Source organism: Nycticebus coucang, chromosome 16 (genome assembly GCF_027406575.1).
Source record: "Nycticebus coucang isolate mNycCou1 chromosome 16, mNycCou1.pri, whole genome shotgun sequence".
Classification (NCBI taxonomy): Eukaryota; Metazoa; Chordata; class Mammalia; order Primates; family Lorisidae; genus Nycticebus; species Nycticebus coucang.
Window position 1 is genome coordinate 12920355 of NC_069795.1, and position 15837 is coordinate 12936191.

At 46.2% G+C, this 15837-nt stretch overlaps 2 protein-coding genes across 9 annotated transcripts in view; one reads left to right on the top strand and one right to left on the bottom strand.

Moving 5' to 3' along the window:
- The window catches only part of EVA1C (eva-1 homolog C), a 92963-nt gene that overhangs the window by 53668 nt on the left and 23458 nt on the right, over nucleotides 1-15837 (bottom strand). The window lies entirely within an intron of this gene.
- On the top strand, nucleotides 6695-7825 carry LOC128567551 (heterogeneous nuclear ribonucleoprotein A1-like). The gene has a single exon (XM_053564758.1). The coding sequence runs from the start codon at nucleotides 6749-6751 to the stop codon at nucleotides 7709-7711; it is 963 nt and encodes a 320-aa protein (XP_053420733.1). The 5' UTR covers nucleotides 6695-6748; the 3' UTR covers nucleotides 7712-7825.

The window sequence follows — 15837 nt, forward strand, 5'->3', positions numbered from 1 at the left end:
AAGGGAAGGGGAACTGAGAGTCCAGGGCAGTGCTGACACATTGTCTTCCCAAACTCATGAGGAGGTAGATCATCTAGGTCCCCTTGTGCCCCTTGCAGCTCTAAGCAATGGAAAGAGCACAATAGTGTGATGTATGCCACCTGCCGATCTGGCCCTTGAGACCCCTGTGTGACCCTCCATGCCTTTCACCCCTGTCTGCTGTCACGTGTGAATGATGGAGGAGACAAGGACAGACTCTGAGGCCCCAGAAGATGGGGGAGGCACACAATGGAAGGAACCCAGGCACCCAAATGACTGCATGGAACAGAGCTTCCCTGCTTTTCTAATCACACTGACCTGAGCAAGAAACGATACTTTATTTTGTTATACCTACCATGCAGATTTGAGTCTTTTTTGTTTCAGCATCAAGCTCACCCTAATACTCCAGCATTCTGTCAACTGGTGCTTGTACATAGTATGTAACTTAGAAAAATGGCAGGGCATTGGAAAGCATCCTAGACTTTCACCCCAAACATCTCACTGGTTTGTGATGGGTGTATTGACACCATTTCACAAGGCCTCCAATCCTCATTGGGAGAATCATTTCTTTAAGACCTTGCTTCCAAAAAGCTACAATTAAAGTGAATTAAATCACTAAGGAGATAAAAGGGATAGGAGGGCTGATTCATTAGCCTACTAGTCACTACTCTACAAAGTTAAAAATCACATGAGCAAAAGTACAAAACTCCCTGGACAGGCAAGTTAGGAGATGTCGCTGTGCATGGGAGAGGGGAAGGAGAAGTGCCCAGCAGGCTGGTGGAGGCTGCCGTGGTAACTCAGGCTCTGGACTCCTCAGGCCACCTGCTTACTGGGGCATGCTGTATGTGACCTCTTTAGCTCTCAGTTTCCTCCTCTGCAAAATGGCAGACGTGTGCCTACTTTATAGAGTTAATGTGCAGGTGATAAGTAGCACAAGCACCTTCCACAGAGGCTGGGCACATGAATTTCATTCCTTGGGGAGACCATGAGAGCACTAGAAGGGGAAGAGATCTGGCATCCAGTCGCTGTGGAAAAACGAGGCCAAGAGGAGAGCCCCAAATCCACTGCCTTCCAGCTTAGCCTTGGTCTTGCCTTGGGATGGAGACATCTGGAAAAAGAGTAGATGGTGTCTGCTTTCATAGCCTATGATGTGGCCCCCAAGGAAGGGCTCATCTTCACAGGGGCTTGTACCATTAATCATTTGCCCCCAGGTTTGAGGATGCCGTGGAGGTGTTTTTCACAGAAACAAGCACAGGGATGCCTGCAAAGCAGCAGCTAAGTGTGCATCTGGAGAGCGTGGCTGCTGATACACCTCTTTTGAGGCCACACATTCCTGAAATCCTGTTTCCAAGCATTCTTTCTCAAAAAACTCAGCTATTCTTTGACAATAAAACTTTGATTTTCTTAAAGCCAAATAATACCATTTCCAAAGACATAAAACAAAATAATACTGCTAAGCCTTCGATACCTGCCATTATTTCAAAAGCATCTGAAGGGAATCCCAAGGTGTATGTGATTATGATACTCCCAAATTTCTCAGTAATGGAAAACAACCTGGAAACTGGCTGCTAACATTCAAGAAGCAGAGTGACATCAGCCTCTGGTTCGCTCTGATACCTCTGCCTTGAGAAAAGAGCATTTTTGTCTTCTAGGAGTACCACCTGGCACTCAGCTGCCATTTTCTACACACACGCAGGAGATTTTTTTTTCTATTTCCCCTGGGCTTTGAATTTTTGTTCTTAACATTGGTTTCTGAGTCATTTAACTAATTGCCATGTGACTTTTTCTCCCAGGGGCTCCTCTTTTTCCCTCTCTGTACACCAACTGCTTCATCCCTTTTTTCCCCTAGATAGTCATCTATATTTTAAGTGGCTCTATCTGTGTAGATGCCACACGTATATTTACATGTATGGATTTCAGATCCCTGGGCCTGCCTGAGCATTTGTCCACACATGTCAATCCACTGTATGAGGACTGTCTGGAAAGTATCCAGCCACATACTGCTAAAAATAGAGACACACATAGCTGGATACTTTCCAGACAGCCCTGTATGGCTCCCCAGCTCACTCAAACAAAAATCCCAGGGTCCTTGTACCTCATTTATTCTCCCCCTTGTCTCCAGCTACAGGTGACCTTCTTCTTTGTATTCTCGAAAATGCTGAGCCTACTTTGGCCTCAGGACCTTAGCTTTAACTGTTCTCGTGGCCCAAAGCATTCTTCCTTTAGGTAGCTGCTCCCGTCCCTCCCTTCATTCTGTCCTTTTCCTGGTGGCTCTTCAAGACACCTGCTGCCCTGCCAGAGACACGGCGCCTGTTTCTCTTGTGAATGTGAGCAGGAACTGTTATGTATTGTCATATCCGCTGCACCTAGAAAGAGTTTGTCATGTAGTAATATGTCATCACAGGGCAACGGATAGGTTTTGAATGAGAGTGAGGAAGACCAGTCAAAGGTGAGTTATGTATCATATATAATATAGCGTATTATATAGGGAAATCTATAAGCCCTGGGCGATGTTGGTGGCTAATGAGGATTAATGAGAATCTGCTCTCTCTATATATATATAGATAGATGTTTATAGATATATATGGTATATATCTATATATAGAAAGGATATTCAATGATTTAAAAAATGACTCTAAGTGTGCTGTGCTGTGTTGGACTTGCATTACGGTCTTCAGATTACACTATTTTATTTCTTACAGGCCTGGTAAGAGTTCCTTCGTGCCTTTTCAACCAAAGGTTTCAAGTCCTATAAAAATGAACACCTTGTTCAGTGACCAGGTACCAACCCCAGAAAGTTATGCAGCGAACACCATCTGGATTAGATTAGTTTAAAAGTAACTGGATCAATCCCCATGTACCCTAAGCATCTAAACAGAACACTTTTTCTTTTCTTTGAGATGCAGAGTAATTCCCAAACTACAGAGCCACTTGGCGATTAAGCTGGGATCACAGTGCATTTGATAACTTAATGCAACTTTTTACTACCACTTAAAAACCAGATATGAAATCTATACTTGATCTTTTCTGCTTGGAATTGGCCAAATTAGTGGCTTTCTCTGCATGTACAACAAAAGGCTTTCAGAAATTCTGGGGGTGCTGGCCAATCAGAAGGGCCAAAAGAGCCAGACACACAGCTGTGGGGGCGGGCAGGAGCTGCCTTCTACCCCCCTGCTTAGAGGCCTTTCAACTCTGCCCACTTTTAGCATGTGTGGGATGATCAAGGCAGGCATGATATGTTCAAGGTAGAAATTAAGGCCTAAGGGCATTTATTTTGTCCTTTATTCAGTTAATTGGAAGATTATATATTCACTGCTCGTAATAATAAAACCTTTTCTCTCACTTAGGCATGATAACGTTTGGAGAGTAGTGCTATAAACCTCAGAGGTCTCCTGGAGGTCCAAAGAGTTAGAGCAAGGGGTGGGAAGTTTCTTGTCCCCTTGACTGAACATGCTTTTTTCCCCAAGCAGTGAAAAAGCTACAGCCTGGAAGTTTCTAAAACTTGAACAGATGTAAACAGCGTGTGCTCTGCGTATGTGCAGAGAACAGGTTGGGTGACCGGCTGTATCTCTTACTCATATGCTTGGCGGAGGATTTTGGATAGGCCATTTAATATCCCCATCTTTGCTTTTGCCTTAGAAAGGGGGGAAGTCACTACATTTCTTCCCTTGTATTTCACAGAAACAGGGGAAGCTGGCTTGCTAGTCGGCAAATGTAAAGAAATACAGGCGCCGCGCACCAATTAGGCCGGGCCGGCCTCAGGCTCCAGTCAGCCTTAATTGATTCCCTGGCACGCTCACCAGTGACCTGGCTCGGCTTCACAGATTGGCCCCTGGGGGCCCACACTTCCTCAGTTCTCCCCGGACTGTGCATTCACTCACTCCGCTAAGTCCTCCCCTTGCTGACCCCCCTTGTTGTTCCTTCTGACCCCCCTCGGCTTATGCTTATCTGCTACCTCATTTTATACACCGCAGCTTGGGGACAGCCGAGTGCCAACATCCCTCATCTTTGAGCTCCCAGGGCGTCTGTTTTATTCACCACTACCTAAGAATCTTGTTTTCTAGTTCTTGGTTCCTGGCCATCTTCTGGATGGTTAAGTTGAAATCTGTCCTCCATTCCATCGGGGTATCCTCATTCTTTGCAGATTCTGTATTTGCAAACTCGCCCACTCACGAACATTTGTTTGTAACCCCCAAATGGATACTTGCTGGGGGGGGCTCTCCTGGAGGGACCCATGCAGAGTGGTGAAGAGGTGGAGCCGCCCGTCCCCAGCTGAGATCCCACAAGGAGATGCTCCGCCTTCCTCTTTCAGCTCTCATACCAAAAATAGTGCCCTTTTCACTATTTAGTGTTACTGTTTTTCACACTTTTGTGGGGGAGTTTCCGGGGTAATTCCGATGTGCTAAGATTCCGGAGCAAAAGAAAACAGTGATGGCCCTGCCAGAGAGAACGTGTGTCAGAGACGCTGGCCCATCAGAAGGGCCAACAGAGCCAGACACACAGCTGTGGGGGCGGGCAGGAGCTGCCTTCTACCCCCCTGCTTAGAGGCCTTTCAACTCTGCCCACTTTTAGCATGTGTGGGATGATCAAGGCAGGCATGATATGTTCAAGGTAGAAATTAAGCCCTAGGGCATTTAATCTGCAAGGCATTTAATTAACTTAACTCAGGCGTGAGTTCTAGTGAACGAGAGCATCTGGCCCAGTCTCTCCCTGGGTGGAAGGGCTCCTCTCTAACCCTGAGTCCAGGATTTCCAAATAAAGGAGCGACTGCGCGCCCCCACCCCTGCAGTCTGTTACAATATTATGCTCAGGGTTATCTTAAATGTAAAAGAAAGAGAAGAATGAATGGAAGCTGGGGGTGGAGGAAAGAGGGGAGAGAGACAGAGAAGAGAAATATGAAGCTAGGACCCCGCATAAATTAATGAAGTCGAGGTGAAGAGAAACTGCACTTATAGGGGGCGAGCCCCTGAGTTTGGAGGCAGGCAGGGTGGGGGGACAGCAAAGCCATGGGAAGGGACCAGGGCCTCAAAGCTCAGCTGCTCCCTCTCCGTAGAAGTGAAGAGGAAACAGGAAAGCCTGGGTGCCACACAGTGTTATTTTTAGCCCTTGATTAGCTTGGCTCTTGGAGTCCTGAGGGCTCTAGACTTGTAATCCGCAAATGTCACTGGAGGCCCAAAGCACTCACTGTCCTCGTTCTGCACTAAGACGACCAGGTGTGGACCTGGCCTTGAGGATGAGACAGCCAATTTGCTCCCTGTACTTCAGGGGATGAGTGCTGCTGGGAGGTGAAGCCAGGAGGTAACCAGGTGGACGTGACCCTCAGGCAGCAGGGACAGGTCTGCAAAGACTCCGAGGGGCTTGGGTGTGCGGTTGGTGCTGAGGCTGGAGCAGCAGCGCCTTGCTAGGGAGTCCAGACTTTAACCTGAAGGCAGGCTGGGATGCTGGCCACACTGGCAATGCAGAGAAACCCTGGGGTGACCTGTGTGGGAGGACCAGGGAGACCCGGGAAGAAAGCAAGGCAGATGCAGTGCTGGGGTGGTGTGACATGAGGAAGGATCCAGCTGAGATGGCAGCAGTGGGGAATGGGGTGGGAGGGGTGAGAGGGATAGAAATCAGAGTGAATCCATTGGTGTGCAGCCTGGCAGTCACACCAAGAAGGACCCCAAGCTTGGCTTAGTGCTCTGCTGTCACTCTCTCAAAATTCTTCATCCTTTTATATTTGCACCTATGTTTTGCAACACACATATATAAAAGCAAAATCCTACGAGCACTGGAACATGCTGGCTGATGAGACACCCACAATGCAAGCCCTCCCCCTACCCTGTTCCTTGCTACCGCACTCCCAAGGAGTGTTCTCGATGCCTTGAGCACGGAATCCCAGTGGACCACAGTGCATGGGAGCCCGGCAGGACTCCCAGAAAGCAGGTGAGCATGCTATGTCTACAGCTGAGTACGAGGGAGATGCTGACAGCACCAAGAGCCCATACTTTCTGTTAGAATCAGAATCTGCTTTCAATTTAAAGCGAAGGCAATGGTATCCTAAGAAACAGGAATAACCGGCCAGGCATGGTGGCTCACACCTGTAACACAACACTCTGGGAGACAGAGGTGGGAAGATCTCTTGAGCTCAGGAGTTCAGAGACCAGCCTGAGCAAGAGCAAGACCCTGTCTCTGTGAAAAATAGAAAAATAGGCATGGTGGTGCGTGCCTGTAATCTCAGCCACTTGGGAGGCTAAGGTAGAGGATGGCTTGAGCCCAGGAATTGGAGGCTGCAGTGAGCTATAATGATGCCATGGCACTCTCAACTGGAAGACAGAGCAAGACCCTGTCTCAAACAAACAAACAATCAACAGCCATGAAACCTTATGGTTGCCTTCCTTTCTTGTGTGACCTCCCTGTAAATAGCCGACCACTTCTCCTGGAAATGGTGACATAGGAGAGGGAATGATGGAGGAACCAATAGTTCTGTTTCCTTTCAATCCTTTCTTCCAAGTCAGTAAGCCAAAGATAGGGAGCTGTAGTAGAAGGTGCAGACATGAAAAAGTGAAATAAAAACAGTTGAAGTAGCTTCCTGTCGAATTCACATTATTCTCATGAAGGAAAAAACACACATGCAAAATACAAAGTGCATCACATAACTCCACATGCACGTTAAAAGTTCTTATACTAGCTTTCTGCCTGTGGACGCTGCCGAGGAAGCATCGTTAAAGTCTCTCTTCCCACTGCCGTCATGTCTAAGTCAGAGTCTCCTAAAGAGCCCGAACAGCTGCGGAAGCTCTTCATTGGAGGGTTGAGCTTTGAAACGACTGATGAGAGTCTGAGGAGCCATTTTGAGCAATGGGGAACGCTCACAGACTGCGTGATAATGAGCGATCTAAACACCAAGCGCTCCAGGGGCTTCGGGTTTGTCACATACACCACCGTGGAGGAGGTGGATGCAGCAATGAATGCAAGGCCACACAAAGTGGATGGAAGAGTCGTGGAACCAAAGAGAGCTGTTTCCAGAGAGGATTCTCAAAGACCTGGTGCCCACTTAACTGTGAAAAAGATCTTTGTTGGTGGCATTAAAGAAGATACTGAAGAACATCACTTAAGAGACTATTTTGAACAGTATGGGAAAATTGAAGTGATTGAAATCATGACTGACCGAGGCAGTGGCAAGAAGAGGGGCTTTGCTTTTGTTACGTTTGATGACCATGATTCTGTGGATAAGATTGTCGTTCAGAAAAACCATACTGTGAATGACCACAACTGTGAAGTAAGGAAAGCCCTGTCAAAGCAAGAGATGGCTAGTGCTTCGTCCAGCCAAAAAGGTCGAAGTGGTTCTGGAAACTTTGGTGGGAGTCGTGGAGGTGGTTTTGGTGGAAATGACAACTTTGGCCGTGGAGGAAACTTCAGTGGTCGCGGTGGCTTTGGTGGCAGCCGTGGTGGTGGTCGATATGGTGGCAGTGGGGATGGCTACAATGGATTTGGTAATGATGGAAGCAATATTGGAGGTGGTGGAAGTTACAATGATTTTGGCAATTACAACAATCAGTCATCAAATTTTGGACCTATGAAGGGAGGAAATTTTGGAGGCAGAAGCTCTGGCCCTTATGGTGGTGGCGGGCAATACTTTGCCAAACCACGAAACCAAGGTGGCTATGGTGGTTCCAGTAGCAGCAGTAGCTATGGCAGTGGCAGAAGGTTTTAATTATTCCCCGGAAACAAAGCTTAGCAGGAGAGGAGAGCCAGAAAAGTAACAGGGAAGCTATAGGTTACAACAGATTTGTGAACTCAGCCAAGCACAGTGGTGGCGGGGCCTAGCTGCTACAAAGAAGACATGTTTTGCCCATACTCATGTGTATGGGCAAAAAACTCGAGGACTGTATTTGTGACTAATTGTATAACAGGTTATTTTAGTTTCTGTTCTGTGGAAAGTGTAAAGCATTCCAACAAAGGGTTTTAATGTAGATTTTTTTTTTTTTTGCACCCATGCTGTTGATTGCTAAATGTAACAGTCTGATCATGACGCTGAATAAATGTCTTTTTTTTTTTTTTTTTTTTTAAAAAAAGTTCTTATACTAGGGCCCCGCACCTGCAGCACAGCGGTTTTGGTGCCGGCCACATGCACCGAGGCTGGTGGGTTCAAACTCAGCCTGCACCAGCTGAAACAACGATGACAACTGCAACAAAAAAATAGCTGGGCATTGTGGCGGGCACCTGTAGTCCCAGCTACGTGGGAGGCTGAGGCTAGAGAATCACTTAAGCCTGAAAGTTTAAGGTTGCTGTGAGCTGTGACACCACAGCACTCTACTGAGGGTGACACAGTGAGACTCCATCTCAAAAAGTAAAAAGTTCTTTTATTAAAACTGGCATTACACGGTATAAAGAGGAACAGTGAAGTCCATGCCAATAATTTAAAATGTTAATTTTTCTTTACTTACAAGGACATTAAATAACCAACATATGACAAGTTGAAGGACAGAGAGACCACAGAAGAAAGGAAAATGCTTTATATTTTAATATCTCTTTTTTTGAGACAGGATCTCACTCTGTTACCCTGGGTAGGGTACCTTGGAATCATAGCTCACAGCAACCTCAAACCCCTGGCTTCAAGGGATCCTCCTACCTCAGCTTCCTGAGTAATTGGAACTACAGGCACCTACCACAACACCTGGCTAGATTATTATTTTCTATTTTTAGCAGAGATGAGGTGTCGCTCTTGCTCAGGCTGGTCTCCCCCAGAGTTCTAGAATTACAGGTATGAGCCACCACACCCGGCCTTTATTTTAGCATGTTTAACAGCACTTTCCCTCTGACTTTTAAACAAGGGGCCTAAATTTTCATGTTACACCGGGCCTTGCAAATTCTGCCACTAGTCCTGACTGTAAAGACAGCAGGGGCAGGTGGTGGGGACACAGGCATAAGGGAGAGGGAGGACTTAGGGGTGACTGTGGGTTTTAAGTTGGTGGCTAGAGGGGAGTTCCAGCATTGAAGGGCAGACTGTGATTCTGCTCAGGACGGGCTGAGCCTGTGGTATCTTTGGAGCATCCCACCTTGGAGAAGGGAGAGCAGCAAGTCATTAGCACGTGGGTGCGGGCTGAGGCCTAAGACATGCTGGGGATGGCAGACATTTAAGAGAGAGGACAAAAAAGAAGGCCCCAGAGTGGAGACTGAGAGGAAGGAGATGGGAGCCAAGAGGAGAACTAAGGTCAAAGCCAGAGGGAGTTATTAGACGGTTTTCCTAGAGTAGACTTTTATTAGCTCAAGTCACCTTGGGCAAACTGTTCCGCCTCTCTGGGCCACATGTGATCACCTATGAGATGAAGACAGTAACAGCAGGCCTATCTCTGGGGTTGTGGTGAAGACTAAATGAGCGATCCTGTGAGAAGTGCTCAGAACTCTGCTGTGTTACGTTTCCAAGGCTGTTATACCCAAGACAAACTGGGTGTCTCAGCACAGCGGAAATGTATGGCCTCCTAGAAGGCACGAGTCTGAGACGAAGGTATTGCAGGGCCCCGTTCCCCCTGAAGTCACTGGGAAGGTCCTGTTCCAGGCGTCTTGCCCAGCTTCTGACAGTCCCTCGGCGTAGCCCTCATGGGGCCTTGTCACTGTGTGCATCTGTGTCTATCCTTTCATAAGGATACGAGTCACACTGGATAAGGCCCCCTCTAACGACCTTTTTTTTTTTTTTTTTTGCAGTTTTTGGCTGGGGCTGGGTTTGAACCCACCACCTCTGGCATATGGGGCCGGCGCCCTACTCCTTTGAGCCACAGGCGCCACCCTCTAATGACCTCTTTTTAACTTGGTTACCTTTGCAAAGAGCTGTCTCCAAATGAGGTCACATTCTCAGGTACTGGAGTTGGGACTCCAGCCTATCTTTTTGGAGGGGACACATTTCAACTGGTACCAACTGCTCAGCCCAGCGTCAGCTCTGCACAGATGTCCTTCTCTGTTATTATTAGTTCCACTAGTTGTTTCCTTCAAAGGAATGAGGAAGAGGACAGCAAGGGACAACCTAAGCTTGAGGAACCTCAATTTGTTGTGGCTACAATCTCCACAACAGTGTGAGGTTCCTCCAGTAGCCCAGATGAAGGTAAATACAGGAAGTCAGGAGAGGGAACAAAGAAAAGGGAATGCCACGCTCTGATAACGAGCCAACGACAGCCACAGGCAGAAATATGAACACTGAGGCAGAGAGGGGAAATGGCTCACAGCTCCGTGCTCCCCACTTCTGCTCAGAGGCCGGCAGGACTCCCGAGATCCCAGGTAGACAGAAACAAATGCCACCCTCCTCAGCCTCTGCCAACACACCGCATGTTCCCCACACACGCGTGGAAGGCAGACCAAGTTTTGATCATTTATTAAAACAAATAATAGATTTTAGCTGTGGGGTAAAAAGCGCTTCTTTGTCTGAAGCATGGGGGATGCTCTCAAGCTGACAAGTTCTAGTGCTCTGTGGAATAACAAGCATCACATCTGATCTGGACAGGAGTAACAGGTAATGAACAGATGCAGTTACCAGAGTGTCAAGGTGGGCATCGCCAGAACAGAAACTACCCCATATTTTGCCATGTATAAAGCATACCCACATTTTGGGCCCGAATTTTCGGGGAAAAACAATCTTTTGTTTGAATTTTTTATTTATTTTTATTTTTTATTAAATCATAGCTGTGTACATTGATATGATCATGGGGCATCATTCACTAGCTTCACAGACCGTTTACCAAGTTTCACATATACCCTTGTAAGATGCACCGCTGGTGTAATCCCACCAATCCCCATCCCTCTACCCCCCTCCCCCCTCCCTCCCCTCCCTTTCCCCCTTCCCCCTATTCTTAGGTTAACTGGGTTATAGCTTTCATGTAAAAACCCTAATTAGTTTCATAGTAGGGCTGAGTACATTGGGTACTGTTTGAATTTTTTAACTCAAAATTTTATTTATTTAAATTTAAGTACTTGTTTTTTGTGTTGTAAAGGAATTTTATCACTTTTTAACATGTATAAGAAATGTTATGTAACAAATAATTATAAAACAGAACAACAAACGCAAGTTCCATGAAATTTTCTGTACTGCTAACAAATAGTATTACCCATGTATAAGGCGTGTCTCTATTTTCCCTCAAGAAGCATCACTATGCGTGCGAAATAAGTTATTCCTGAGGCTAATTTGGAAGACGTCAATCCCCACCAAAAGACAGACAGAGACACAAGGTGAACCGAAGCTTAGAAAAAGGGAGTTGCTCAGTTTCAGATGAAGGAAAGAAAAAGAAATTTTGTCAAGTGCAGCAATGACAGACCTGCAGGCAGCAACGTGGCCCTCAGGGACACCACAGGGGAGTAAGTCTGCTCTCTTCTGTCCCTCCCTCCCTCAGCAGAAACCCCCTCCAGGCTGAACGCTCTTCCATCCTTTCCTCTCAAGACCAGGAGCCAATGTTGGTGGTGCCTTCCCTGGGCCACCACCACCCCTACCTCCCTACCCCATCCCTGTTTGCTGAAACTCCAGGTTCCAGAACCTTCCCTTCTGTCTCTTATTCTGCTTTAAGATGTGCTTATCCTGAGTTCAAGACCCTTATAGCCTTGCTGGAATATTACTAAGCAAGATGATCAATTTATCTGAGCAAGCATGGCTGATGATGGCTTCTGCAGTGCCAAAGGGGCCTGCAGAGGACAACGGAGGGAATCAGTATCATGTTCCTCGTGATTTGATGCACCAAGGAAAACACAACATCACAGGTGTGACAGTCCTGTCCCAAAATGCATAAGATTATGACCATGAAAAAACACCAGACAAATCTAAATTAACTGTCTTGTATATATATTCTTCAAGAATGACAATATCATGAAAGACTGAAGAACTGTTCCAGGTTAAAATGAGCCTAAAAAGACATGACAACTGAAAAATAATGCACGACCTGGGATTTTCTTTTCTCCTCCTTTTCTTTTCTTTCTTTTTTTTTTTTGCAGTTTTTGGCCAGGGCCGGGTTTGAACCCATCACCTCCAGTATACGGGGCCAGCGCCCTATTCCTTTGAGCCATAGGCGCCGTCCTCTCTTTCTCCTTCTTTAAGAAAAAAAGTCTTGCTCTGTTGCCCAGGCTGGAGTATAGTAGTTGCAATCACAGCTCACTGTAGCCTTGGACTCCTGGGCTCAAGTGACTCTCATTCCTCAGTCTCCCAAGTAGCTGGCATGAGTCACCATCACTGGCTAATTTTTTTAAAAATGTATTTTGTAGAGACAGGAGTCTAACTATGTTACCTAGGCTGGCCTCAAACTCCTGGCCTCAAGCAATCCTCCCATCTCAGCCTCCCAAAGTACTGGGATCATAGGCATGAGCCACCATCCCTAGCTGGGATTTTTCTTTTGTTCTAATGTAAATTACTGCGACAGCTAGTGAAATCTGAATGCAGTACATAGATTAGAAAACAGTATTGTAGCAGGGTTAGTTTCCTGATTTTGATCATTGTCTTGGTCATGTGAGAGAACATACGTAGTCTTAAGGAACACACAAGAATATTTAGGAGTAAAGGATATCTTGTCTGCCACTTAGAAAAGAATAAAGCACCTGTGGAAAAAATTGGTAACAGTGGGGAATCTGGGCAAAAGTTATAAAGGATGTCTTTGTACTATTTCTTCCACTTTTTGGTGTCTGGAAAAATAATAATAAATATTAAATATTGAATAAATAGGCTTGGTGCCTGTAGCTCAAGCAGCTAGGGCGGCATCCACATACACCAGAGCTGGTGGGTTTGAATCCAGCCTGGGCCTGACAACCACAATGACAACTATAACCAGCTAGGCATTGTGGGCACCTGTAGTCCCAGCTACTTGGGAAGCTGAGGCAAGAGAATTGCTTAAGCTCAGGAGCTGAAGGTTGCTGTGAGCTGTGATGCCACAGCACTCTACCCAGGGAGACAGCTTGAGGCTCTGTCTCAAAAAATAATAATAATAATAAATAAAATAAAAATAAATAAATAAATACATATTGAACAAATAGATGGAAAATGTGCAATGTTTTCCAGCACATATCAACATCGGCTGTATTTTAGGATCACTTCAGGAGCTTTTAAAAAATATTAGTGCCCAAGCTGTAACCCAAAGACTCAGATTTAATTACTCCAGATATACTGGTCTTGGAAATCCACCCAAAGGGGATTCTAAGTGTGAACCCAGAAGAATAACAAACAGCCACTTCAGCCTTAGCACTGTCAGTTGAGAGGAGAGTTCTGGATGGGACTGTCTGAGCATCCCCACGTCTGCTTGTCTGGAACTCTGATCCTAGAGGCAGTGGGGTCACTCAAAATAGGCACATGGTTGTGGGTCCAGTCTTTGCCTTGCCACTAATAAGCTGGGAGACAATGGGACAAGTCCCTCGCCTGTGCCAACCCTGGGTTTTCTCAGCTGCAGAATGAGGCTGACCAAGAACTGCCTCCAGGGCTAATGAACATCCTAGGAGGAGGATGGGGGCTCAGTAACTGGACCCCAATGCAGAGGTTTACCCAGGATGACATCCTGAAATCCTTGTGACATCTGGCTGGCACAAAGGGACTTAGATGAGTAGGGGTGACCAATTTCTACTATTATTGGCATGTCTCAGGGAGTGACTCCATGTACCCCTATCCTTTAACAAGGACTGAAGTCTGAGAGGATTTGGGGCAAAGAGGCGGGAGGAGGCAGTAACATACCAATCTTCTTCCAAGTAAAAGGGGACCAAGCTCCCAAGGGTAACTGAGGCACAATCACTGTCTTCTTCATGACCTGGGTTCTGTGGGAAGAACGTGTCCTCACCAGGTGCTAAATAAGGCTCAGAGCTCCACCCTAGTCCCAGACACCAACCTCCGCCCCTCTGTAGACTCACTTAAAGCTGTACTGCCCAGAACAGGGGCCATAGGCTACTAAGCACTTGAGACATACACCAAGGCTGGTGGGTTCGAACCCGGCCTGGGCCTGCTAAACAACGACAACTACAACAACAAGAACAAGAACAAAAAATAGCTGGGCGTTGTGGTGGGCACCTGTAGTCCCAGCTACTTGGGAGGTTGAGGCAAGACAATTGCTTAAGCCCAAGAATTTGAGGTTGCTATGAGCTGTAACGCCACTGCACTCTATTGAGGGTGTCATAGTGAGACTGTCTCAATAAAAAAAATTTTTTAAAGAATTCTTTTCACCTTTCTTTTACTTTTTCTAATGAGGCTAGATATGTTTCATATTATATATGTAGATTACATTATATTTTTATTGAACATCTGTGTTCTAAAGTCTGCATATTGCCCTTTTGTGACCCATTTCCCTGGTAATAATTTTATTAAAATTAAATTGAGGAAGGATTTAGCATGCAATAGAATCAGCTCTGGGCCCCCAATACCCTGCAGTGAGAATTCCTCTGTGGTTCTCAGGCTTCTGTAATTCCAGCAAATTCCCTCTTCCGTCCAGTGAAATGCAGTGAAATGCAGATTTTGTCAGATAGCGTTCATTTCTCACAGCTTGCTTGAATAATAATAATGATTATAATGATAACTCATTTACAACCTGACATTGTAACACTGCAATTTTGACCCAGTCTGTGAGAATGAATCACTTGACATTCTTCAAAGTAAAGCTCCCAATTAATTTATCAGACTGAATAAACTGCCTAATAATTTATATTCCCATGGAAAGAGAATATGTAAGTAATGAAAATAAATGGCAGGGTAAATTTTCATCCAAGACCCTTCAGCAGAAATGAGTCACATTCTAGAAGGTTCTTGAAGGTCCTACAGAAAGCTGTAGTTTAGGGCTGGTTTGCCAGTCCTCGCCTTCTAAAGATAAAGGCCCCTGTCTTGTGTTTAGTTACACACACAGAAACAATAAACCAGCATTCATTCCTTTTGGTCAGATCTCCCTTATAGTAGCAGACCGGGCGGTGGAGAGCCGGGTGGGTTTCATCTGTGTTCTCTTGCCCACAGTCTGGTTTCACTTTGGACCACGCCTACCTCAATCCATGTTGTCTATGGGGTCTCCATGTTTCCTGTTATGAAAAAAAGCCCCTTCACACCCGGTGCAGTGGCTCACACCTGTAATCCCAGCCCTCTAGGAGGCCAAGGTGGGTAGACTGCCTGAGCCCAGGAGTTCCCGACCAGCCTGAACCACGAGTGAGACCCTGTCTCTAAAAATAGACAAGCATTGTGGTGGGCGCCTGTAGTCCCAGCTACTTGGGAGGCTGAGGCAAGGGGATTGCTTGAGCCCCAGAGGTTGAGGTTGCTGCGAGCTATGACGCCATAGCACTCTACTGAAGGCAACAAAGTAAGACTCTGTCTCAAAAAGAAAAAAGAAAAGCCCCTTCACATGCAGTGACTCTTTTGAGGGTTTTCAGGGAACTTTCTGGAAACCAAGAAGAAAATAGAAGTTGTTTTGCTGAAGATGGATGACATTGGCCACAGGACCCAAATGAGTGGTTTGAGTCTGACGTCGCTCCCACAACGTGGACTAATGCTTGGCCACACTGTGGAAAAATCTTCCTAGCCTAGAAGCTTATCATCTATTCATGGTTCAGAGGGGCCCAGGGGTTGAATATGATGTTTAAGGTTTTTTTGTTTGTTTTGGGGGGGGTTGTTTTTTGTTTTTGAGACAGAGTTTCATTCTGTTGCCCCAGGCTAGAAGGCCATGGCATCAGGCTAGCTCACAACAACTTCAAGCTTCTGGGTTCAAGTGATCCTCCTGCCTCAGCCTCCTGAGTATCTGGGACTACAGGTGGCTGCCACAACGCCTAGCTAATTTTTCCATTTTTAGTAGGGACAGGGTTCTCGCTCTTGCTCAGGCTGGTTTTGAACTCCTGAGCTCAAAGATCCTCCCACCTTGG

Bases quoted from the DNA above. Each gene is read 5' to 3' on its own strand.
- LOC128567551 (XM_053564758.1), top strand. From the start codon at position 6,749: ATGTCTAAGTCAGAGTCTCCTAAAGAGCCCGAACAGCTGCGGAAGCTC.